Genomic DNA, 27,114 nt, shown 5'->3' with positions numbered 1-27,114 from the left:
GAGATTAAATCACAGAATCTAAATAAAGACCTTGAATTTCACATCTTTTCACTGAGGTACACTTGTTAACTCTATTGGTTTGTAATTGTATTGACAGTCAGTATACCCAAATGGATACTGCATTGAAGCTGGTGACATTACTGAGACATAAGACAGAAACGATCAGTGAAAAATGACAATTGAATAGGATTTGACTATAAACCACAAAATATAAATATAAAAACTGCACATAACACGTCATTTGCAAAATCACAAATGCAATTCCTTTATTAAAACAGGGCCAGTGAGCTTAGCTACACTTCTACTTCAAAGACGATACAAAAATTATCATGATTTTCAACACTTCAGTTACAAATCTGTACACAATACATAAAGCAATGAAAAATAATTATAATTCTGCTATGGCCAGTACAAAATACAAATCAGGCATAAAGTAAATATGTACAACAAATTAACAAATTAGAGAAAATTTAAATCAATAAATAAAATTGGCTAACAAGCTTTTTAGACTTAAAGGGGGGACCAACAATAAATATTTACATTTAATATGTGATTAAGATGAGATGGAGTGTCAAATTCCAGAACTTATTATACAGGAAGAATGTCACACACACACACACACACACACACACACACACACACGCAACACCCACACCTGAAGCCAGCAAAATCTCAAAACTACACAGAATGGTTCAGAAGTTACAAAGTGCCGCCGTGTGGAGCTGATCTCCTGAACACAGTTTAAGGGCTTGTTCTCAAACAGTCAGGGCATTAATGATTTGCACATGTTCTGTGTGCTTAACCCTGCTAACGCTACAGACCTGGTTGCACAAGACAGCAAATGTAAATAATAACTTGTCTTCAAGAGAAACTTTGAATGTCGGCTGGAGAAAGTTGAGCCTGAGCGTTTGAAGGTTTGCTTGAAGTGCAAGTCTTAGCTAGGCCACTACTATAGCCAATTCTAATATGTTTGGTTAACACAACTTGAAAGCTCAGGAATTACAATCAGAAAATTTTTCCGGGAAGTCCAATCATGTAGAAAAGAACTGAGAACAGTCTGAAGGACTGACTGAGTTTGATGGATGTAACTTGAACACCCTTTTAGGAGTTAACCTAAGTGTCTGTGTACAGGATAATAGTACTGGCTTTGTCAAGGCAACACAATAAAAAGTTAAACACAATGATTTGTATGTTAAAGTAATGGAAAATACATACATTCGGAAGTACATGAAATCAGAACTAAAATTTATTCCATATATTCAAACTTCCTTCAAAAGAACTATGCATGATCCTTTTGAAAATATTTACATATTCAAAAACTCTTCCTTTGCACAAAGGCACGAGTGCATTACAGTTGAATCTTTTTAAATAAGACTTGAAAACATGCATTCTAAGTGCCGAGGAGTTTGCAATTCCTCAAATTTGCCATTTTGGGTAAAAAAACAACAATATGGCTGAACAAACAATATGGCTGAACAAACAACTCCATTAAATTAAAAATCAATTTCTTTACAGGTCAATGAGAGAATGTGTCCTTAAATCATCCTCATCATGGAGGTTTGAGATAAACCGTCAACAAATGTGGAGGAATAACGAGAGATTCAGTGGGATAAACAGAATGATGCAGTGAACTCGGAGCGATCCAGATAGGGATTTTGAGAGGAAATCTGACCCCCTCCCTATACACGAGTCTTGAAGTGCTGGTTAAGTGGGATTACAGGGGAGGTCACAGGGGTCAAATTATCCAGTGTTTGCAGCAAATATAAGGGATTTAGGACCAACAATGTTGGTGCAAACCACAATGCTGCAGAAAGCAGGACTGAGTGCTTGATCTCTGATGACATAAATGGATATTCAAAAGCAACACAAAACGAAACTGTCAATCAATCAAGTCTACAGTTTTAAATAAGATATATAAAAGGCTTGTTAGACATTAAGAACAAGGCACGCCAAGAAAGTAAGAGAAACTGCACTATGAGCTCATTTTATGACCAAGCAAAGCCCCAAATATTGTATTTGGCCACAGCAAAAGTTTCCATATCAATGACATCACCATTCACTTCATCAAGCCAGTGTGTTTCGCCTGTGCTTTTTCTTATTTAAAAACTGACACTGGCTTGCATCAAGACCAAAGCTTATGGGGCTTAAACTTTAGCTCTCATTAAAACCCAGAGACCATTCCAACCACATCAGGACTAGATCAAAAGCTTGCTTTTCCCAGAATGCCCTTCACCAAAGTCTATGCAAACCTGGATTCAAAGTGACAGACTACACACTCTCTCTCTGTTGAGATTTTTCAATCCCTGCTGATAAAGAGAGACCGGGATGATACTAAAGTGATTCCTCATGTTCCAAGTGAGAGTGATAGTTGACCTTATTGACTTTTTTTAACTCGAAGCTTTTTGCAGCACAAGCATTTAGATTCTCTACAACAAAAGAACACTTCAGTGAGAAGCAAAATAGCTGTACCTGAACAAATGTCTTTAAAAAATCAAAAATCAAACAACATTAGCATGAATGTCTAATGTTTAATTAGTCATTAAATAACAGTTAATGTTTCTTGAACGAGTTCATCAATTAACAGCTAGATTTCAAAACAAATACTGCCCCCTTTCTGAGACTTTAAGCCAAATTTAAGAGGAAAATCTAGAAGCAGAGATGTAACACATGGGTTGCTGGCTTAGATTCCTGAAGTTGAATCTCTGGCAGTTATCGCGGCATTTCAGCTTAGCAACAACACAACTTCCTATTTTTCAGTCTCCCTCCCTTTTTCTGGGAAAGGTAAAATGGGTAAGACAGCACTATAAACACTTGTCAGGCATAAACACTGAGATAAAACATACAAGTTTGACATGGTTGTTATTCTGCTTCATAATGAAGGTACTGGCTGTGGGACCCTTAAAGCTAAAGGTGCTTGCATCAGGAATCCTGCCATATGCCAAAGCTTAACTAAAAATAAAAAAATAACCAGGGTCAAATATTAACTTTGTGCCACAATGACAGGAGAATTGAGGAACTTTTATGGCAATAAATATTTCTTATAAGAAATATACCACCAAAGGAATTTTATTCTGTCGTTATGACAACATAGTTGCTTTCCTCTGGAATATTTACTGCAGGTAATCTCACAAAAACAATGCATCGGTGGTTTAATGCCAGGAATGTCCAACGCAATCTCACAGCAAATCGTACGTATTTTACGAGGTGGCTAATTCGTACGACCTCACTCGTACGTTTTCGTACAATTTGTCTAGACCCCAGTGATTGGTAGGTTTAGGGGTGGTCCTTCCTGCTGACACTTTTTGAAAAATCATTTGAAATCGTACAAATTAGCCACCTCGTAAAAGACATACGAATTGCCGTGATATCGGGTTGGAATGTCACAACCTTTCGTTGTCGTTATTAGGACAATGTAAGAAAAACTCTGGCGAAGATATGACTATCGTTTCTTGGGTTGCATTACACTAACATTTAAAATATGTATTATGTTGCTATTCCTAAGAAATTATTGGACAACTGGTTATTTACTCTCCAAAGTGAATTCTTGCGCATATTTTGATCAATTTGGACTCTCTCTATATATAATATTGTGAATATATAACTAAAAAATACATTAAAATTGAGCCCTCAATTGCGTTTTACAGCACATTTCAATGTTTGTGATGCTATACATAATACATTCACTCACAGAAATGATCGAAAATGCTGCAGTTTTAGTTTGAATAAGACGCAATTAATACTTGTGTGTGTTTGTGTGTGTATATTTAATATAAACATTCAAAAGTTTGGGATTGGTACGATTTGTAAAAATAAATGTATACTTGCAAGGATGTATTAAATTTATTAAAAGGGACAGTAAAGACTTTTACGTTGTAACAACATGCATTTCAAATAAATGCTGCTCTTTTGAACTTTCTATTCATCAAAGAATCTTGAAAAAAAGTTTTCACAGTTTTTACAAATATATTAAGCAGCACAACTGTTTTCATCATTGATAAATGTTTTTTGAGAAGCAAAACATCATTAAAATGATCTCTGAAGGATCATGTGACACTTAAGACTGGAGTAATGATGCTGAAAACTTTGAAATCACAGTAATAATTGTAATCATAAATAAAGATTTACTTATATTGTAATTTTTCACAATATTACTTAAATAACAATTTGCCTAAGAGACAAAAATATTACAAAAAGCTTACCAACCCCAAACTTTTGAATGGTACAACTCAATCAGTTGTGATTTATGGAATAAATACCATAAAGGAAATTGATTGGCACATCTTTAAAGAAGCCATTGGTGAGTTGATCTGCTTAGAAAAGTCGATGTGTTCAGATTGAACACAATGAGCCAAAAACCCTTCATCAGAGACATTCTTTCATGGTTATAAAAGTCATGGCACAGTGTTGTAGAGTGGACAGCTTGGCCACATCTCTTAACAAAGGCAGCTGAAACTGTAAACAATCTACTAACAAACCTCCTAACATCCCTTTTGAAGGCTAGAGGAGGCCGTATCGGTGTTGTCTGCACTCATGTTTTGTTAGGGGGATGCTTTGGCTGTTGCGTGTTGTGTTGAGCTGATATATTTTTGGGGTAGCAGGGAGGAGAGGTAGCGGATGGTGGATGACAGAACTCCTTGATGGTTACGGTGAGGAGGTTAGCTGTGATATCCGTAACGACCACATTGGCACATCGGGATGTCATGTCAGGATGCCAGTCCAAATCTTCTTCCTCCGACGGCTCCTCCGACACGGGAACCTCTGGGACCTTGAGCTGCCGACGGCCAGAGAAGGTATGCCGTCGCCGCAATCGTCTGTCCATTTCATGAGGTACGGAGAGGTCCAGGATGTGTTCGTTGTCTTCTGACGATGACGACGCAGAGGACGAAGAGGAAAACATCGGAGAGGATGGAAGAGCAGAAGGACCCGAGCTGTTTTTGGATGCCACGGGTTGAGCGCCCACTTTGTGAAGGGCAGGATCTTGGGCGTTGGCAGCAGAGGTTTTGGGTGGTAATGAGGAATGCTGGGATTGGGTTTGTCGTGGAGAGGGTGGCTCGCCGTCTGAAACTTCAGAGCTCGAGTTTGAAGGAGGCAGGTCATCATTAAGAGTCTGACCTTTGGACACGTCCAGGACCTTTGAACTTTTGGAGGAAGAGAGAGTGTTTGTGTTGTTGCGACTCTCTCCACTTTGAGTGTGGTTCTCTGCGCTGTTCAGAGAGTGAGAATCGAAGAGTTTTCCGAAAACAGGAAACCCAGAACTCCTAATTGGGGGTTGGATTCCTCGGTAGGACACTTCTCCAAACCGCCTGTTTTTACCAATCACCCTGTTCCGGGATGGAATTTTCTGCCGTCCAAAATGGGACTGCTGGGTAGCCGGCACGTGTGTCCTTCTACTATTAGCAACTCCGCCATTCCCAGCCTTATCAACCACTTTGAGGTTCAGAATGACCCGTCCCTTTTTCACTTCCCTGGGTTTGACTTTTCGATTGAGAATACGGACCGTTTCCGAGAAGGGACTGACTGTTGGACGGGACGAAAAAGGACCGGAGGGACCGACTGTTTGATCCGGGCGGGGCAAGGGGCGACGTGCCATGCGATGGCAGCGGTGAATGTCTTTTTTCAGTTTAGGATGAGCAGCGCCCGACTGCAGTTTAGCATTAGATGGGGCAGTTGGGGTGTAGGACGGTGCAGCTAAGGGCGGAGGAAGCTTGGAATGCGGCTGAGGACGACTAGGCTTGAACTCCGGGACTCTTGGTGAAGTGTCTGCAACCTGCGCTCTTGACTAAATAATTGGGAAAAGTTGAAAATGATTCACTTTTAGAAGAGTTAGTTAAACCTCATCTCACCTTATTACCTCACCCTTATGTCGTTGCAAACCAATAAGACTTTCGTTCGTCTTTGAAACACAAATGAAACCTGAGAGATTTCTCCCGCTATTTAAAGTCCATTAAACCAAAACTGCACTTGCTTGACATGCGAGAACCAATGAGGTTTGTTCTCACGTGTCATGTAAGCACGTTTAAGCTTTTATCAAGAACCAATGATTTTGTTCTTAAACTATAAAGTACTCGCAAGCTTTTTGAGAAACGTTCTTTAGTCAGTACGCTCTCAACCAAAGCGCACACACATAGCCGCCTCTCGTGAGTGTCAGATTTTTGTGGCTTATTACACAAATGCTTAAACACACATACAGTTATGTCTAAATGTCCGTCTTGGTGAATATTCGTGTCGGTTATGTGAATGTGAACAGCATGTGTAACAGCATATTGTCTCCATCCATTAGGTCTTAGTGGCAGCAGCCTTTAAATCCTGCTACTGTCTAATATTGGCTGTCTGTATTATTAATGATAATCAAACAACAAAAGAAAAGCTTTAATAAGAATTAATCTATATTTAACTTGTACTGTTAAGACTATGCAGAGTTGTTTTAGATTTGATTATTCAATTTCTGTGGTATGTTTACTTGAATACTACTGTTAGACCTACCTGAAAAAATATACAGCATTGTTTATTTTGTATCTTTATTTTATTGTATATATTTATGCTATTGCTTCTAATGTGCTTATTCTTTTGTTTTATTACTGACTATTGCAACAAATTAGCTAATAAAAACACAAATACATTGTTTTTTTTTTGTTAACCATGGTATTGACTTTGGTATCGAATATCGTGTACTTTTGGTGGTATCAGTACTAAATACTAGATTTTTGGTATCGTGACATCCCTAATTTAAGCTTCCATTTTTCATATTTGATGTACTCTACGTATGAGCGTTGATCAATGTGTATATTTGAATAAAAGCCTAATTTAAGTCTGTTCATCATAAAGCAAGCAAAAAGACTTTAAACTGTTCAATTTATATGATATTCTTTTAAAATGTTTTTATGAACCAAGCAAAGTTTTGGTTGCATGGACCTTCGATGGAGGGACAGAAATCTCTCAGGTTTCATTAAAAAATATCTTCATTTGTGTTTTGAAGATGAATGAAAGTCTTATAGGTTTGGAACATGAGAGTAAGTAAATGATGGTGAACTATACCTTGAAATATTTTAAAAGCATATTTACAAAAATTCACTAAATGACACCACAAACCACATTTATTTCCATGCCAGTTGGCATTGCTGACGTACCTTTAGAAGCAGCGTTTTAGGTTTCGGGCCTCTCTTTTTAGGTCCGAACATCTCTTGCTCTCGCTCTCTGAGTAAAAAAGACGAGTTGATCAAAGGGTTTGTGATTATGACAGTGTTTGAGCTTATAAACTTAGTGGTTGTGCCAGTTTCAGCTTTCTGAACAACAAACTTCCTCTGAGCATAAAGCATGACTACAAAAGTTTCACTTCAGATGTGAGACTCAAGTATTCATGTGATGTGGATAGAGATGTCTCGAGACTGCTTCCTGTGGGTATGCAGGAGAGAGTCAATCTAGCTTTGACTCAGGGAGACCACTTCAAATAGAAGAATCAACGGTCACAAACGTATTTAACGCTCATGATCGCAGGAGTTAACATTTCGTAACTAGTCCATTTCCTTTAAAATTGTTAATCAGGGGAAAATCGTTAACGACAACAAGCAATAACTCACTTTTGTTCAAATGCTGCAACCAGTCGTTCATCTAGGATGTTCTCCTCAGGTTCCCATGTGCTGTACCTGAAAAATATACAGATCATTTAACATCCACTACTTGTTAGACATCCAAGCTTAACTAATGATTCGATTTCTGTTAACTCACTTTATTGCCCATCCTTTCCATTTCACTAGGTACTCCATCCGTCCCTATGGAAATAACAAATCAGTTTTCAACATTCCTGAAAGATCTCATTGAAGGAAAAGTAAATCCAAAAAAATCATTTTGTCATTATTTACTCTCCTTCATGCCCTTATAAACCTGCATGCTGGTATTTTTCAGTGGAAGACAAGAGTAGATATTTTTAAAGAATCTTTACTCAGCTTGTCCTATACAGATGATGCTCCATCATTTTTAAAAGCACTGTAAATAATCGAGTGGAAGTTGTCCATATGAAAAAGCTATTTTAAAGGGTTACCTTCAACCAAAAATGAAAATTATCCCATAATTTAAGAAAAATATCCATATTTATAACTTTATAGACTAAAATCTCTGGCTTCTGGTAACGGCCGTATGAGCGTTCACGACAGTCGAGTTCCAGTGTATGACGTAGGCGTACGATGTTCGTCACTTCTCACCAGATGCTATGTATGCTACGCTGACGTCATGCGTCAGCTTTTTGGGGCTTTTGCAAGTTCAGTCCCATTACAAAGCTTGGAAGAGCCTGGATATTTTTTAATATAACTTGATTGTGTTTGGCTGAAAGAAGAAATTCACATACACCTAGGATGGCTTGCGGGTGAGTAAATTATGGAATCATTTTATTTTTTGGGTGAACTATCCCTTTAAGTCTTTAGAGGACATGGGATAAGGTCCTTTGAACCACTTTTAAGATGTTTGTATGCTTCACCTTCTGAAGCTTTACATTCCCAGTTCCCATTATGGAAAAGAAGATATTCTTCAAAACTTCCCATTTTGTGTTCCACTTGGAAGGACGTGAGTGAGTAAATGATGATTATCAAAAAATAGGGCAAACTACTTCTTTAAATTCTTATTATCTCATAATAATGAAATGCTCAAAAGGCAGTGAACTCCATCAAATGCAACACAATAAACAAAGTTCTTTCAGATTTTTAACTATCAGTAGATGCTGGTGATTTGACAACAAAATTTTCCCCGCACCGAAACTAAAAAAAAATCGTCTGCTGTACGGAAAACAAAAACAAACAGCGATTTGAACGTAAAAACTAGTGGTTGCTACGCGACGCGACGCGACGCCACAGATACAGAACGCAAAGATTCCATTATAAATGACCGAAACTATACAACCGCGCGAAAATGTATACAGTTCGGTTGGTTTCAACGCAATGTAAACATACCCGTTGTGTAGGCTATGGTGCAAGCGTATTAGTGTTGTAGCGTCGCGTCGCATCGTGCCGTACGCCTGCAGGGTCGATGGGGTGTCAGACGAACCGGCCTTTGTCAAAAATTTGCACTCCGGGTAGACACAAAAAAAAAGCTAACGCGCTAACAGCACCAGCTCTAGCTGGCGCCAGTCCAGTCTAAACAGACATACACTGTACCCTGAGCACAAAATTAAGCAACTCAGTCAAATTAGTTGAGTATGGATGCATACACAAATGCATACACATACATCGGTTTTATGATTGCACAGAAAGCATGGTGCTCTAATGCAGTTCAAATTCACTGCACTCGGTCTGCAGGGCTGAAGTTTACTGCGTTTGTAGGCCGCAGTGAAAGGAAATAAAATGAGTTTTAATAAACAGACTGACCTTACGGACGCGGCGCTTCAGGATGGCCTCGGCGGCAAACACACGGTCGCCCGCCGCAGATAGCTCCATCTTTAGTGGGACAGCAGAGACGGGTTCTTCCGCGGAAGCGATGGAAAGATCCTGCGCCGTGGAGTGGAGGAGTGAACCAAACACAAACACACACATGCGCCCGCGCGCCCCTTTGACAATACGGCCCATGCAAGGAGAGAGTGATCGGCAGTTTACTGAAACTTGCGGGCAGCCAGTTTCATAAATATTAGTAGCCTATATTATATAATTTATTTGTCATTTTATTACTTTTATTTTATTATCATTATATTAAACTATCATCATCATCATCATCAATAACACTAGGCATTATGATAATACAAATTTGAATATAATAAATTAGATATATTACATTTAATATATATTGTATGATTATGCTTAGGGGATAAAGAAGTATATGAGTGATGTTAAAGGGGTGGTTGATTATGATTTCACTTTTTTAACTTTAGTTTGTGTGTAATGTTGCTGTTTGAACATAAACAACATCTGCAAAGTTACAATGCTCAAAGTTCAAAGCAAAGGGAGATTTTGCTTTTAAAGAAATCACTTTTTAAGGACTACAACAAACAGCTGGTAGGGACTACACGACATTCCTCACAGGTTAGTGACATCACAAACCCTAGAATTTACATAGACCCCGCCCCCTGAACATGATTTAATAAATGACTAGAAGATAACTACACATAAGCTACATAAATTCATCAACTAACCATTAAGAAACGTCCTGTTGCATTCTACATGTTGTCACTTCTTCTTGAGTCTCGTCTCCATCATCGTCTGAATCCGGTTTGAACATAAAAGGCTAAACGTTTTGGAAATTTTCAGTGCATGTCTGTGTTATGGTGCGTTCCAGTCAACCTGTAACCCGTGTTTTTCCAACCTTATACCCGTGAAAGTGCACTGGAACGGCAGTCAAACCCGTGACTTCCCACCCGTGAACTCGTACTAGATCGATGTACTCCCAGTTACGAGCTCTGACGTCACATAGCCCGCGAAACCATACAAAACAACAATGGCAGCCCCTACGGATGCAGTGTTTCTGCAGGCGGTACACGGTGAGAATACACTTTAGGACAATATAACGTTGCAGTCAAATTAATAATAATATAATAATAATGATAATAGTATACACACGATTATGTATTACAATGTTATGTGTCTGAAACAATAAGTATGTCGTGAAAGTGTAAACCTGAACTTGACAGCCTTGATCATGGTAGTTTGGCGTGACTGGCCTGGAACGCTACAAAGTCGTGAGTCGTGGTTTGAAGTCGTGATTTACTTGCTCAAAAACCTGCCTGGAACGCAGCATTAGTGCAAGCTGTTGAAGCTCCGCCCCTCTGTGCCGGGAGCAGCAGCTCATTTGCATTTAAAGGAACCGACACAAAACGGTGCGTTTTTGCTCACCCTCAAAAATTTACAACTTTAACATGCTATATAAAATATCTGTGGAGTATTTTGAGCTAAAACTTCACATACACACTCTGGGGACATCAGAGACTTATTTTACATCTTGTGAAAAACGCATTATACCACGCCTTTAAAGACTATAATTGTTTTCCAAGCACAAGCAAGTTTGTATAAAACATTTTTGGGGCCTGTTGCAATGAAAATAATTTATGTGAACTATTTTTTTATAATAATAATGACAACATAATATATAGCAACTGCAATATAATATAAAGTCGATTTGGATAAATGTGTCTGCCAAATGCATAAATGTAGCTAAATAATGTCAGGGACTTGCAAAGGTCTCTGATCACTGCACTGAGAAAAATGCTAGACGGTACAACACTGGTGTGCAGTGTTTACGGCAGGTGTCTAACCTCAGTCACACTTTTATTACTCTGCACTGTTCAATAATTCACAGGCCACATGGGTGCCAATAGCTCACTGTTTCTCTCTCTCTCTCTCTCTCTCTCTCTCTCTCTCTCTCTCTCTCTCTCTCTCTCTCTCTCTCTCTCTCTCTCTCTCTCTCTCTCTCTCTCTCTCTCTCTCTCTCTCTCTCTCTCTCTCTCTCTCTCTCTCACACACACACACACACACACACACACACACACACACACACACACACACACACACACTCACACTCACAAACAGGACAAGACAAGAGAGGACACAGGAAACAAGGGGGAGATCAGCAGTGGGTCATCTGTCAGTCTGGTTGTTTGTTGTTTAGTAAGTGGAAGTTATTTATTTGTTTGCTGTGCTACAGTGACAGATCAGGATGTCAGGACAAAACAGTGATCAACTGCACCGCACCACTCTGGGCATTTATACGGTAAGCGTGAAATCTCTCACAATTGAGTCTGGATTACACAATCACATGTCTATTTACTGAGTAGAACATGTGTAATAAAATACACTGACATTTATTTACATGTCCAGAAATGTTGCCTATATAATTTTATAATAAATCTATAAATATTCAGCATGAAGCATATACATTTTTCTGTCATGTAATTTGATCATATTAAGTTAAATAATATATTTATATATATATTGGTTCAGAAGTGTTTTTTAGCTAAGGAAACTTTGTTGTGACAAATAGTAATCTGTAACCATGGTGATAGATTAATGTGGTGTAACATATAGTCACAAAATGTGTTGACATTTGATCGGTTATCAGACTGTCATTCTCAAACCGTTTGTCTACCCGCTCAGAGCGTAATGGAGCAGTTCAACCCAAGCTTGCAGAGACTGGTGGCACTGGGAAACAGCTACATTCAGGCTTTCCAAGGCAAGTCAACATGTGAAAGAATGAATGAGGCTGAGTGAAGCAAGCAAGTAAGACTGAAAAAGATGAAAGGAGGAAGAAAGAAAGTGGAGTGGCTGAACTTTGGGCTGCTGGTTGTCATTGATGATAATAAGTCAGCTTTGCTGCAACGCCATTGGCTCATTCAACATCATTGTTTAATGACTGCCTATTTTATGAGTCTTGAGTTTCACTAACACCAGGGTCACTGTGCAAACTTGACATATGTACGTCAGAAGCTTTGATAGTGTCTGATCCTGTGAAAAACTTGATGACTATCAAACAACATTGTTTGATAGTCATCTTCCAATTTATTAAAGAACCAATAAAGTGATTTCATGGCTTTTTATAGTGTTTGGGTGATTGCACAATATATATTTTACTTTATACCAGTCCTCAAAATTGGTGTTGCATACATAACTAAACACTTAACTCCAGCCCAAAGAAAGAAAATAATTAAAATTACAAAACAAGAAATAAAATCTTAAATTTAGTGTGATATATCCAGTTCATTCAACTCTAAAGGGCGCAAGCTGATAGGTCCTTTACATGCTTTACCTCATGGTACAAGCTGATTGGCCTCTGGTGATTATGCAGCCAGTGAGATTGCTTGCTCAACATTTAAATCTGGTTTAGTGTTTGCTGTAGGCTAGTCTTGCAGCACGTTATCAGAGTTCCTCTGAAAGCCTCCACCTCCCCCAGCTCCATCTGCCTAGATATAGATCTACAGGATTTATGTATGTCTATTTATTAGGGCTGCCCCTGACTAAAGATTTTTCTTGTTGACTAGTAGTCGTTCATTTAAGCCATTAGTCGACTAATCGCACGTTTATATTAATTTAATTACTTATATATACCTAATATATACTGAGGAGAATACTAAACCATAATGAGCATTTAATATATATAGGCGTATATAGCCTATTGCACGCTCAAGCGCATACAGAAAGCTTGTCGCAAAGCACCAGCAAAAGCAGCCTAATGATTATGAATGTCTTGGTGCAAAAAATAGCAGACACATTTTAATTATCTATTAATAAATTAGTGTTTTCTGTGTCAGTGTCGGCAGCGAAGATGAAGTTGATGATGCTGCCTCGCCATCTCCGCAGTAGTGAACGTTCCCAGGGAGAAATGCAACTTTCTTTTAGATTTGAATTGGTTTGTTTAAAGGTAGACATTTCAAGCTTTCTATAGACATATTTCCTGTGTCAACACTATCAGTGTTGACATGAATCTGAAGCAGTCAGGTGGTACAGGTCAGTGCTCTTTAAGTTGTTTATGTTCATTATTATTGTAACGTTACGTGCTTTGAGACATGAGGTAATTTAACGTCGTCTCTCGTGACGCTTTGCAGACTCTGCTGTGTGTTCATGTGTTTTGAAGGAGGCATGTCTTTGAAGACGCTCTGAAGGGAGGGTGGGATCTCATGCTTTCAAAGCTAGCTCGCTATTGCTAGCCACCCAGAAAATTGCCTACCCTAACTTTAATGATACATTCTCTGTCTAACAAGTTCTTGTATTTAATATTTTATCTTAGGTAAATTCATCTTGTTTAATGGATGTTCAGATATTACTATTGTAAAAAAAAATGTTAAAATCAGTCTTACCGTGGTAAATGAATCAAACTGTGTGTGTCTACAGCCCTTGCCGTCACCAGTGAGGCCTATTTCAATGCTCTGTCTAAGATGGGTGAACAGGCCATGCAGACTATGTCATCGCATTTGCTGGGTAAGCTTTTATTTCCTCTTATCATTTCATTTTCTATCACATTCTTTCACTTTTAAATTACAGCAGGACACATTTCTGTCAAAGTCAGAGATTGTTTCGATACACAGTTCATTTTCTTTTTTCTGATAAATATGTACTTTCCATCACAGGGACTGAGTGGGAGAGCGAGAGAAAGAGAGTTTTGAGTGTGTTTTTATTGAGGGTGATAAATTGGGAGGGAGACAGTGTCCTTCAAACAATCATATTGTACTTTGCTCTTGTTAAGGCACTCTGTTCTTCTCCAGAACCTTCTTACACACGAGAGAGAGAGAGAGAGTGAGTGAGAGTAAGAGTGAGTTTCTTTATGGCTGACATCTATCACCCTGTTGTGGTTTAATGGAAAAATTTCATTAAATTTCAATGGTGCTTTTGTTGTTATGAATCATAATTTATGGCCACAGAGAGATGGTGTGACAGTATGTGCGTGTGTGTGTGTGTGTGTGTGTGTGTGTGTGTGTGTGTGTCAGTTTTGTAGTCAATATCAGATAACTGCACCTCCTCTGTGATGTTAAATAATAAATGATGACATAACGTCAGCTTGGCAGTGCAACCTTTAGAGGGTAATACCTTACCTATACTTTAGCACACAGACACTCAACTAGAAGATACAATGGCTGTAATAAGATCATAAATAAAAATGTATGTGTGTGTTTGTTTTGCAGGTGATGTGTTAATACAGATCTCGGACAGTCAGAGGAGACTCACCAATGAGCTGGAGGGAGTGGTGTGTTACAGACCTTCCTTTATTGCTCATCTTTTTATATCTTTCACTTTATTGACGTAATATTTGTTAGACTGTCTGTACGGCTAATCCCATGTTTAATGAGTATGTCTGATTGATTCAGTTCCGCTGGTTCCACTCCGAGGTCCTTCAAGAGATGGACAACAATGTCAGACTAGATAAAGATTACATATTGGTGAGTTTTTTATTCTGTATATATTGCAAATTCAAACAAGAAAATGTCTATTTTAAGAAAACAAAACCCACATAAACACCTGCTTGTTATTATAATTATAACGGCAGCTAAATCTATGTGCCCCTTAATAAAGGATTACTTCCTTCAGCCTTCTCAAAACTCATAACATGGAACATTAGCCGATTAAAATAAACCTGAATGTTGAAACTAAAAGAATATACAGTATATATGTTGATGTTGTTGGTTCGCTTTCTCCTCCAGAACAGCAGGAGGCGCTATGAGATGGAGGTGAGAAACCAGGCAACAGCACTGGAGAGACAGATGAGGCGAGGGGTCCCACAGGTGAGAGCAGTGTGTGACCCTTCCCAAATGGCACTTTAGATGTCATTTCTCATAAAAAAGAAAAGAAAAAAAGAATGATGATGATGTTGATGGTGATGTTTGTGTTTAGGATGGCAGCGAGTATGTGAACTTTCTCAGAGAGTGTCAGAAAGACGCATTAAAGGAGGAAGAAAGAAGATATCGATTCCTGGCGGAGAAACACTGCGGACTCACCCAGTCTATTGCATATCTCATGAACAAGGTTAATGTCATTATTTTCTTTTTTTTATATTATATTATATTTTTAATGTATATAATTAACTTGCCGCTTAATGTGCTGCTTTAAGTTGTAACCAAAGTAATAAGTAGATATTATAAAGGAGAACTTGTCAAAAGTGCTTGAAATGTACTAAAGGTCTTATTGTAAAAGCTTATTATTAGTAATTATTAACTTTTTGTTTACACAATTTTCGAGGGGACTTTAAAAACCTGCTTTATGCTACATAAAAGTTATTTTCTAGAATATTGTTTTTTCCCACCCTTTAAACATTTCTTGTAACTGGATTTTGTTCATGCAAAGTGTTCAGTCTGATTAACATTGACTGTGTTATTCCTCCCACAGACAGGGGGTGGCCTGCAAAACAGAGCAGAGGGGTGGAAAGATCTGGTGAATCACACAAGAGATTCCCGTCCACGCACTCCTTCACGAGTGGAGGACAGCATTGTAAGATACAGTATAATGACACAGTAATCACATTAAAAAATAATCATTTGATACTATATTTAATGACACTTAGCAACCCTAAATGATGATGCTGTTCATAGATGTGGATGTTTAAACTCACCCCATGTTTCTATGTCGTTCTGTCAGCTTGATGTTAACCGCTGGGCGGAGCAGCCACTGGGAACGGTGCCCTCTAGAGGTGTGGAGACCTTATTCTGATATCAGACGAAACATCTGAAGAACATTATGTCCTTTTTTTTTTTGCTCAATATGACAATTTCACCCCTTCATCGCAGGCCCCTCCCCTCAGCCCAGTCGTTCCAACTCCGTCTCAGGATTGGCTGGTGGCAAAGTGATGCGAGCGCTGGTGCCCCACCCTCCCAGTGCTAACTCCACCCTCCTGCCGTTCTCTCAGGGAGAAGCCATCGCACTACTCCTTAAAGAGCCTAGGAACGGCTGGATGTATGGACGCTCTGATAGCTCTGGACGGTGAGAGCAATTAACACCTTAATAACCTTTAGACTTTTAGGGCTGTTTTATTCTGGTCCGGTCGAGCATTACATTTAAATACATGTAGACTCAATGTGAATCTAACTTAAGAGAAGTGAAGTGAAGTGACGTGAAGGCCAAGTGTGGTAACTCGGAATATGTACTCTGATCACACACACTACAAACCGTGGACACACTCACCCGGAGCAGTGGGCAGCCACTCACTGCGGCACCCGGGGAGCGATTGGGGGTTACCTTGCTTAAAGGGTCATTTCACCCATTTGAACATTGTTTTTTATTTAAAGTGGGTCATATATGTAGTCGAAATGTAAAATAATTTTTGAATTTGGTGCCTTCGTGACCGAGAAAAGACAAAAAATAACTTCAGAACGCATTTGTATGAAAGACAACAACTCCCACAATGCACCACATTGCACAGCTCCGCAAGCCACTCCCACTAATCCAGAAAGCGCATATCTGCCTATAAGAGAAATCACTCTTCCGTCTACAAGGCTAGCTACTACCAGAGCTTGAAATTCATTTCACATTCACACAAAATGTCTAGTTAGTTGGCGAACTCATATAGTGCATTACTCCTCGTTTGTATTTCTTTCGAAAAGGTGAATTATTGCATGGTACCTGGATGTTCAGTCAGAACATATGCGGTGCGAAACTAGGATAGTTCTCAACACAAACGTCCGTGTCCTCGTCTGATTCAGAGATTTCGTCCAGGAGAAATTGTCATCGTTGAAATTCTTTGCCGCAGACGGACTCTATCTCTGTGTTCATAGCGGTTCGTAGCTGCATAGTGAGATCACCGGCGCCACCAGTCCGCCCTAACTCGAGCCAGTCCGGGCTCCTCGTCCGCGGCAGGCAGGTCTTCTGCCTCGGCTGCTCTTCGCTATAATGCGGCTTGTAAAGGTAGCCACAAACACCTGATTCAAGCATCAGACTTCCGAAATCCTCTTCTTCTATATCATATTGAGCACTCTCCTCCGCTATTGTCATAACTGTACATCTGTCTCCACAGCGCCTGTTAGCTTAGCTTCAAACAAGATGGAGGATATTGCTTTCAGTTTCAGAGAGTAAAGTCCCACCCACTGATCTGTAATAGGTCTGTAGCGTGAGCGCGCCCCACCCTGGGAAAGATGAGAAACTAGTGTCTGTAGTCTTAACAGAAATCCCCCCCTCTAACACTTCCTCCTACAATGACGCAAAATGACGATTTTTGCGTCATTGTAGGAGGAAGTGTAAGGGGTAAATAACAGATTTCTCCCGTCTCAGGGGAAAATGAGAGTGTTGCACGACCATTCAATAGTATGACTGGGTTTCTAACAATGCAAAGCTTAATGCAAATGGGTGAAGTGTCCCTTTAACTATGCGCAGCTTTATTCCGTACTGTAATGTCTCCAATATATTGTCATTTGTTGTTCATCCGGCACTTTGCAAACAGCACAACCTTGTTTCTGCAGCAACTTTAAGCATGTTTCCTATAACAACGTCTGACATGTTTTACATGCTGTGATAGTGACATAAATCATGCAAAATCTGATTAGAGTGGTCAGACTGAAACAGATTTCCAGAAATGCGATTTGAATAGGATTTCAAACCACACATTAATGTAGCTCAAAACTGATTTGTGAAAATCTGATTTCATGTGATTTTTTTTGCCCTTCACAGTCACACATGCTACATATGATCAGAACCAAATCGGAAATGCACAATAATCGGATTTGGACTGACAGTCAGAGGATAACCTTTAAAAAACTTGACGGTTAGAACTGGCTTATTTGATTCTTTTTGGCCCTGTTTACACCTGGTATAAATGCATTTGGTTGATCGGATCACTAGTAGATGAGGGAGACACATTCCTGTTTACACCTGGTGTTTTAATCCATCTCTTTTGTCCACTTTCAATCACTTCTGTCCTGATTTCTTCTAGGGGAGGGTCTATGGGCGTGTAAATGTGTTTTTCAGATCTTTTGATCTAATGGACAAAATAAGCTCACTCAATTTACATATGAACGCAACTGGAGCCAAAAAACATAGAGATCATCAGCTTTCATTACTTCTCTGACAACCGCAAGACCAAATGTAGAAATCAGTAATGGCAAGAAAACATTATGCTTGGTACGTTTTTCGTCTTCAAACCCAATTTGGTTCTCCAGCTGACAAAGTTTAAATCCCGTCCGCTTCCCATAATGTTTAGGTCACACATTAGGTCAATAGGTGGAGAGTAGGCGTCTTTTTTTGACTGTTCGAACACATTCGACCACATGAGCGTTTACACTATGAAAGCAATCAGGTCAAATGTGTTTTCGACTACCTCTGGAAGTCTTCAAAAGTGGACAAGCTCATAATGTTTTAGACCCCGTTTACACCGTATTTAGTATCGTCCACTAGTGATCCGACCGAACAAAATGCATCTTAATACCAGGTGTAAACAGGGCCTTTGAGTCAGACACAGGTGCACTGTAATGGGGTGGGATGTTTCCAGCAGTGCCCCTGGTCGAACATGACTGAAAAAGTTGAATTTCATCTCTGCCTGTAGGTTTGATTTGTTCATTTCGAACCAGTTCTTTGGTTCAATAACCCGTCTGGACATGTCTAATAGCTCATTCGGTGCTGCTAAGGTAGCGTGCGTGCTACTTCAAATGTGTGTCGTGTGTAATCAATCCAGAACTAAAGTTTGATTCAGTTCGATTCTGTGAACCAGTTACCCGCTTAAGAGACTGATTAATTCTCGTTCAAGACTCGAAAGTCTTTACTTTTGATGGTGTTCAAACTCCATTAATGTCCATTTTTGAAAGAGAGTTGCTTTATTCTCCTCAGTAACACACTAAAAACATCTGATGTTCAAACAGACCACCTGATTTTGTTTCCTGTTCATTGGATATGCATTGTTTAGGCAAGGCTGGTTCCCTGCTGCTTATGTAGGCCCCATGAATGAACCACCTGGGCCACCTGTCTCCAGGTAAGCTGATACTGCTTTCTCTACTTTCTCATTTCTTCAATCTCATGACTTTTAACCATTATTCTCTGTTTAGTAGCAGTTCTTTTAGAAGCAGCAGCAGTATGAGTAACCTCCTCGATCAAAAAGTGAGCAGCAGCCAACAAATAGCTCCGCCTGCACCTCCTCCGCCGCCTTCTCCATCGACCAGATCTAGAAACTCCAGGCCTGTCACTCCCACCCCTTCAGAAAACAGAGTAAGACCTGTTAAAATCAACATCAACAACAACATAAAAAAATCGAATTAAAGAAATTTTAATTATTCATTAATTTTTTTATTAATTATATTAAAATGACTGGATTTTATCCATCAGCAATCTATTAGACACCGATTAAAGAATCTATATCTACAGGTTGAATATATTGATGATTTCAGCTGGAAAGGTAAAGTTATTACATTTTGATGAAATGTATGAGGGCAAACATTTTGAAGATTAAGATTCAGTGACTGTAATGTAGGAATCCTTTGAGTGTGTTTTAAATTCTGATGTGGTTCGTGGGTTTCTTTAAGATCTGCTGATGTTCAGAATATTTTAAATCCCTGGAGAGATTCCTGACTGTAGGCTAATGTAAATGTGTAGATGAGATGAGAGCAGACTGACGTTGAATTTTAAGTGTAAGTTCCTACTGTGGCCAGCAGGGGCACTGTGGTGAAGTTCTGTACTCCACGACACCGCATCCTTCGTTCTGGTGGCTGCAGGGGGGCAGCTCTTTCTGCTGACGGTCTGTGTGTGTGTGTGTGTGTGTGTGTGTATGTGTGTGTGTGTGTGTGTGTGTGTGTGTGTGTGTGTGCGTGCATGCTTTGGTGTGATCCTCTGCTATACCAAAATTTAAGCAAAGAGTAACAATTATGGTTTGCTGTGTCTATGTCTCTCTCTCCTTCTCAGTGAGGGAGTGAGTTGGATTACATGACAGCATCCATGTTGATCATTATGCTGATTTAATTGATTTTATCAAACAGGATAGAGTGTGCTTTAGTGTGAAACCAACCAAACACCACAGAATTTAACAAATCCATTGCTCACCAACATGTGTGCTGTCCATTTCCCTCCAAAATGATGTCATGTCCTGGAGGATTGTGGCTTTTGTCAGATAAAGGGATTTTATAAAAGACTAACAGGTGTGATATTGAGGAAACAGGAAAAACCTTAATTGATGACAAATTAAACCATATATATTAACAGTAGATGTTGGGAATAGTGTTTAATATTCATTATATACGAAACTGAACAATAAACCAACATGATTTTTATAAATTGTAAGTTGAATATTTTGACCAATATATTAATACATTCATAATAATATACTGCATAGTGACTTCCGCATTGATGTACAGTTTTGTTGTTCAATACTTACGAAATATTATGTTCACGCGATAGGAAGTAGTACATTATCACATTAGAATTCTATTGCAGTAATTGAAATTGGTGTAGGATTTACTTTGAATTTTCAACAAATTTCACAAATAATTACAAAGAAATGGTAGGTAACACATTGGATTAAGCATGAAATTTTGAAATAGACTGATAATAGAGTATTTTCTTATAAAACATACTTAAATAATCTTTATTTATTATCGGGCCACAAAATAAAATCTAATGGGCTGGAAGGGTTCGTCTGTTTTACACCTTTGATGCAACTATAAGCAGTTAGTTTCACTACTGCAGTTCGCTTTTGGTTTTTGAGTTTTTACCGTTGATTTCAAGATCAGTCTCTAGGAGAAAACATTACATTTGTGTGGTTTTGCTGTGACTTTTTTGCATACTAATTGTAAGAATAGTATAAAACCACTTTAAAAGAATCATCAATACTGAATGACTTGTCTTATTTTGTTTTCGACAGGGACAAGATCAATATGAGTCTCGACCAGTACTTTTTCCAAGGTCGGTAAAAACACCTGTTTTCTATTCATGTCCATTAACCTTTAATTATGTTGCTTTTCGCATCCTCAGCACCAATAAGAGATCATCTACATTGCAGATGTTTCTGTTTATCATAATTTCATTCTCTGTTTTTGCAGAGGCACGAATCCATTTGCCACCGTGAAGCTGAAACCCACCAAAACCAATGACAGATCAGCTCCACGCATATGAAAGATATTTCAACCAATGGCAACAATTCTTCAACAGCTAATCAGTGCTCCACATTTTGCATATTAATTTTCCAGCATAATCAGTACAAACCATCACATTTAAGACAATGCGACTCAACAATGATTAATGACTGGTCATTAAAAATCCATTAAATCAGGTAGTGAAGAAAATGTACCTTTATCTACAGGCTGTTGGAGGGTTGGCGGCAACAAACAATTAATAATTCTCTTTTATATAGAGTGGCCCCATAACGTATTTGGACACTTTGTCACACTTAAAATACATGAATTTCATGGTGTGACATATACAAACAAATACTGCAGGTGTTTTTGAGTGGATGTATGAAGCCAGTTCTTCTCAGAGTAAACACAGGTACAGATCATCACAATACCTACGGACATGTTGCAACATTCGATTACCAGAAAGTTTCACAACACTGTTTATCTTTATTTGGAACAGTGTACCTATCACTTGAAACCTTTCTTTTTGGGAAATTTATGGCTTGAAAAGTGTTAAGTGAAAATTGTATTTCTTTAAATTCAATGCACTTGGTTTAGTATTGTCATATAATGCAATGACATTTTTCAATGTGGCTTATGTGTCCAAATATTTAATGCCACTATACCAGTGGTCATTTCTGTGTATTTTCAAACATGACATCACTTCCTGGTTCTCTTGTCATCCATGTTTCCTCCAGTCCATTATAAAGTGCATCAGGTTTTTTTATGTGCTGAAACAAGTGTCTTTTTCATCTTTCACATATTTTAATAATTGCATAGAATTTGCACTAAGAAAAACACTTCCTAAAGCATCCCCTGGTCCTCCAAATGCACTTTATATGTATACTGTCATGCTTGATGCCATTTGGGCTGGTTTAACTACAGTTCTATGAGGTCTGACCTCTTGGACCCCCGGTATCTCTGATAAGCGACTATCGGTCTCTCTCTCCGGTTCTGTGCTTGAACTTTGTCTCTCGGCTCAGTTAATTCATCTGACGTGCCCAATTATAAGCTGCCCTTAAATTGGCTGTTCTGTCTGCTTAAGAGCCTCTTAAGTAAATGTTCGTTTTAACCTTGACAGTAATTGGCGTGACCTTCTCCTGTGGTGTCAAGCCCATTAGTACAAGCCCATTTCTAGGAATGTCTTGCATCTAATCAGCACGTTTTTTTTTTCTTTGAGAATATTTTCTAGTTTAATTGAATACTTCAATACAGAAATATGTGCCTATATCACAGTGATTTACGCCTATTATGCTTCAACCAGAGGATACAGGGGAAATATATGGTGCACGTACACTCTCTCCTGTAGATATTGTGAACTATGCATACGATTCTTCACATCTTGATCTGTTTGCTGAACAAATAAAATAATGTGAAGTTGATTCAGTGTCTCTGAAGTGGTCAATTTCTCTAAAAAATGTTTAATATGAGCATCATAAGAGTTTGAGAGTGATAAAGTTAACTGCTGTGTTAGGGAGTAACTAACTAAAAGTAGCAGTGCCACTTTTTCACAAATCATTTTAGTTCCAGAATGTGACGTTAGCTTTCTTCTGAAAAATATTCACTTTAGACAGACTAAGATAGATAGATAGATAGATAGATAGATAGATAGATAGATAGTCAGACAGACAGACAGACAGACAGACAGACAGATAGACAGACAGACAGACAGACAGACAGATAGATAGACAGACAGACAGACAGACAGACAGACAGACAGACAGATATATAGACAGATAGATAGATAGATAGATAGATAGTCAGACAGACAGACAGACAGACAGACAGACAGACAGACAGACAGACAGACAGACAGACAGACAGACAGATATATAGACAGATAGATAGATAGATAGATAGATAGACAGACAGACAGACAGACAGACAGACAGATAGACAGACAGACAGACAGACAGACAGATAGACAGACAGACAGACAGACAGACAGACAGACAGATAGATCGATAGATAGATTCAGAATTTTGTAACCCTTTCAGACTAATTATAGAAGAAAATAGAGAACACAAACAGATTTATTTCACACTGGAACTCTTCAGGCATTGTCTCTTTATTTTATTTTCTTTCACAACTTGACCTCTTTCTTCTTTTGGTGTGTTTCACAGAGGCTTGTTGCCAGAGAGATGGAGAGAGTTTGGAGGGAAGTCGGGGGGCAGTGGAGAGAAAGATCAATGGGAGAGATTCAAGGAAAATTAAGACAGACCAAGAATAGTGGACGATGGAGAGTATGTTGTTTTCTTTTCTCTTATATCTACATGTTGACGGCATGAGGTTTTCCCAGTTAAAGGTCTCGATCTATACAATAGCATAAACACTCACTTTTATATAAAAAGGAAAATAAATGGCATGATGGTGGGAGATTTGTGTATGTGTGTTGGTGATGTCTTCAGGAGTGGGTGTGCAAGCATGTGTGCGAAGCCCAAAGTATACTTCAGTCTTCCGCATTCCGCAACGGTCCGCGCACTGCCTGCGTGACGTAATTTTCGCCATCAGGAGGGTCCGCACACTGACCACGGACAGCCCAATTTTTGTGACCGTTGCGTGTTGAGCGCTTGAAAGCAAAGTCCACTAGATGTGTGATGTGCGCTGAACACGTCTTTCCACGTTCACGGCTAAAGGAGTATACTTTCAAAGGCTTGTGCACTCACGAGCGGAACGCGGAATGCGGAAAACGAAGTATACCCAGGGCTTAAGTGAGTGTGTATGTGCGTCTGTGCTTCAGGGGCATTTTAGGCTGAGGTCGAGGTCAAGGGATCATGAGGTAGGCCTATGAACAGGCCAAGAGTCTGTATCACTTATTCACGAACCAGAGCAGCAAACTCTGAAACAAAAAGAGATTAGAAACTATTAGTAGTTTTTGATGAAAAAGGTACATAATGTTGTTTAGTAAAAGTATCATGCCCTTAAGGGCTCTAGACTGTGAGAGAAAGAAATTGCGACAATAATTTTAAAATCTAGTCAGTTGTCAGTTTGTGTGCATCCATATGAAGTTTCAACAGATATTGGCGAAATGAGTACTTAAAGTACTCAGTACTTAAATATATAATTACACTGTAACAATGACACCTTAAAATAAAGTGTAACCAGCCTGACTTATGAAATAATAGTCAGAAAAATCTATTTGTATTATTTATACATTTAAAAAATGGAACAGATTATTAAACATTTGATAAAACATAAAAAAGTTGAATGTGTTTTTTGTTGAGTATCATATTTGATACAACAGACTTTTATGGCTCATAAAGCATAGTATAGTATAGTATATAGTATAGAATAGAATAGAATAGTGTCGTAATGAGAAAATTGAGCTTATACATGAGAGGAAAAGAAAGAAAAAGTCTAAGCAAAAAATATGGAATTTGGTTGATGATATTTATATTGCCAAAAGAAAGATGAAATTCTAATAGCTTGTAATGTAAATCAATGAGATTTTTAAAACATTATAGCAGAATTCTTGCATAAAAAGTAATATTTAAACATCAGTTTATGGCCAAATCTCTGTAGTTTTTATTGTGAGGGCAAAACATATAAAGCAATGCAATGCAATACAATACAATTATGATTGAGAAATGAAAAAAAAAAAAAAACATTCCTAAAAAGCCTGATGTATCATATTTGATTCTCACATTTTAACATGATTTTTCTTAAAAAACTTTATAATCAGGTAAACCTAGATTGCTTTAGTAAAGTAACTGTTTATTTGGAAATATTACTAACAAAATAAAAGTTAATCTTATGTTTGCTTTTTAAAAATCATTAAAGATTTGACAGCAATTGAACGTGTGTAACATAACTTGAAGGGGGACATTTTTAGAATAAAACTAGAAGGCTTTTACTTGCTAAAAAAATATCAATCAGATAACAGATACGGTATATTCCTTTCACTTTACCTTCTGCTCCAATCTTTCCATCTCCATCTTTGTCCGCAGCCTGCAGGAATGCTTTGGTCTCCTTATCGGTCAGGTCTCTCCCGTCTGTAGCGAAACCCTTCAGAACAAACCTGCAGAGAGCAAACAGAGCGAGTCGAACACCTTTCAAACCTCTTGTGTGCTCGCCTTTATCCAGAGAGTTTCAATTACAAACATTATGGGTTACAAGCAGTGGTGTAGCGCAAATCCCTTGATATGGCTGATAGCTGATGCTTTTGACAGTATCTCGTCTGGCTATCGACGATACGCGATATCATTGTCCATCGGTGCAACCTGGCACGGGGGGTTAATTGGTTACAAGAAAACATGTTTGTTTGTTTTTTGTAGCATAGAAATTGTGTAAATCTTACTTAAGTTCCTCTTCCTCTATAAAGCCGCTATTGTCGGCGTCCAGGACATGGAAAGCCTTCTTCACCTCATCAGCCGACTTCGCCTTCAGTCCGACAATCTCAAAAAACCTCTTGTGGTCGAATGAGCCGACGGCTGCGAGAAGATCGAAACACAGAGGGAATCACTGATGTTTTGTCCGGAAACTACAAATACTTTGCTCGAAAATGGAAATTATGTCATCATTTCCTCATCCTCAATTTTTTCCAACTCAAATGTCTTTCTTTCTTTCTTTTGTAAAACACAAATGGTGAATTTTGTGGATCATATTCACCTTTAAATGCATCCAGTGCCTTCTTAATGTCATCAGGGTTGAGGATGCTGTTCATCGCCATTTCTACAACTGCAAAAAGAGACAGAGAGAGAAAAAAAACATTGATACTGTATAGTAGAAAAGCAATACACAGTGAAACAATGCATTAGATATCATGAAGAGAAGGAATGGATAAAAGGCCTTCAAAAAGTCATAAATTATGAACGTGTGTTGAGGGGTTAGAGAATGCCAAACATCTGACGTGTGTGATTCTTTGAAACCACACAGCTCAGGTCCAACTCCAGATCAGAGAGGAAAACATCTCGGAGGCTTCTATATATCTGGCTTCATACACTCTTAAAAATAAAGGTTTCAAAAGAGGGTTTTGCAGAGAAGATCCATTTTGTGTTCCAGAAAGAACCTTTCAGTGATCAGTTCTTAATAGAACCATTTTTGTTTTAGTGTGAAGAACATTTGAATAATCTAAAGAACCTTTTGTTCCATGGATGTTAAAGATTCTCCATGGAATTATCGATGCCAATAAAGAACCCATATTTTTAAGAGTGCATCCTGCAAAATGCCTAGTGATTCCACACACATGATGACTACAGTGTTCATTACCATTCTCTTTCTCTATATCCCTTCATAAAGTAGGGTAAAAAAAAGGAGGTGAAATTAACATCCGACTGAGATAATATGACTATCAGATATACTTATTTCAAACAGTCATCCAGAGATTGTCTTTGCATCATTAGACTCTAGCTTCAGTCCAAGCCAACAGCTGATACACGGAGACCATAATCAAAGATGACTTTAGCTGGAAATACATTTTTAATAAGCACACATTCACCAAACGCTTCCTAAGCAAATGACTCACAGTTTAGTCTTTGATAGTAAGTGTATAAACTTTACTGCTCAGTTCTTAAGGGTTTTTAAACGGACAGTCACCTAAAAATGAACATTCAGCCATCTCATAACCAAAGTGTGCATATTTAAATCATGCGAATGGGATTTGAGTGAATAATTCTTTATTTTTTAGTCTGTTCCTCATA

At 38.5% G+C, this 27,114-nt stretch overlaps 3 protein-coding genes across 4 annotated transcripts in view; 1 reads left to right on the top strand and 2 right to left on the bottom strand.

The window, feature by feature from the left end:
* Positions 1-249: 249 nt before the first annotated feature.
* On the bottom strand, positions 250-9,590 carry cbx6b (chromobox homolog 6b). The gene is made up of 5 exons (XM_081388532.1): positions 9,354-9,590; positions 7,726-7,769; positions 7,578-7,643; positions 7,128-7,194; positions 250-5,779 (listed from the first exon to the last, which is right to left on the bottom strand). Exons 1-5 carry the CDS (start codon positions 9,549-9,551, stop codon positions 4,529-4,531), a joined length of 1,626 nt encoding a protein of 541 aa, XP_081244658.1. The 5' UTR covers positions 9,552-9,590; the 3' UTR covers positions 250-4,528.
* A 1,899-nt stretch (positions 9,591-11,489) lies between these two features.
* baiap2l2a (BAR/IMD domain containing adaptor protein 2 like 2a) lies at positions 11,490-22,856 on the top strand. Its single transcript, XM_081389085.1, has 14 exons — positions 11,490-11,682; positions 12,066-12,141; positions 13,797-13,883; positions 14,585-14,646; positions 14,768-14,839; positions 15,101-15,181; positions 15,291-15,422; positions 15,783-15,884; positions 16,032-16,083; positions 16,181-16,373; positions 19,282-19,347; positions 19,424-19,580; positions 21,226-21,266; positions 21,404-22,856. Exons 1-14 carry the CDS (start codon positions 11,629-11,631, stop codon positions 21,474-21,476), a joined length of 1,248 nt encoding a protein of 415 aa, XP_081245211.1. The 5' UTR covers positions 11,490-11,628; the 3' UTR covers positions 21,477-22,856.
* Positions 22,857-23,529: 673 nt separating this feature from the next.
* Positions 23,530-27,114, bottom strand: part of pvalb6 (parvalbumin 6) — a 44,046-nt gene continuing 40,461 nt past the window's right edge. The window contains exons 2-5 of one of the 2 annotated variants that reach the window (XM_081371985.1): positions 26,084-26,152; positions 25,773-25,905; positions 25,384-25,493; positions 23,530-24,314 (exon numbers count right to left, since the gene is read on the bottom strand). In XM_081371985.1, coding sequence (XP_081228111.1) covers positions 24,289-24,314; positions 25,384-25,493; positions 25,773-25,905; positions 26,084-26,144 — 330 coding nt within the window. In that variant the 5' untranslated portion in view covers positions 26,145-26,152 and the 3' untranslated portion in view covers positions 23,530-24,288. The remainder of the gene's footprint in view (positions 24,315-25,383; positions 25,494-25,772; positions 25,906-26,083; positions 26,153-27,114) is intronic. The other variant, XM_081371986.1, reaches the window with a different exon arrangement.

Source organism: Scardinius erythrophthalmus (genome assembly GCF_964197995.2).
Source record: "Scardinius erythrophthalmus genome assembly, chromosome: 1".
NCBI classification, from domain to species: Eukaryota; Metazoa; Chordata; class Actinopteri; order Cypriniformes; family Leuciscidae; genus Scardinius; species Scardinius erythrophthalmus.
The sequence above is the reverse complement of the archived record's forward strand: the minus strand, read 5'-3'. Positions and strand labels throughout refer to the sequence as shown.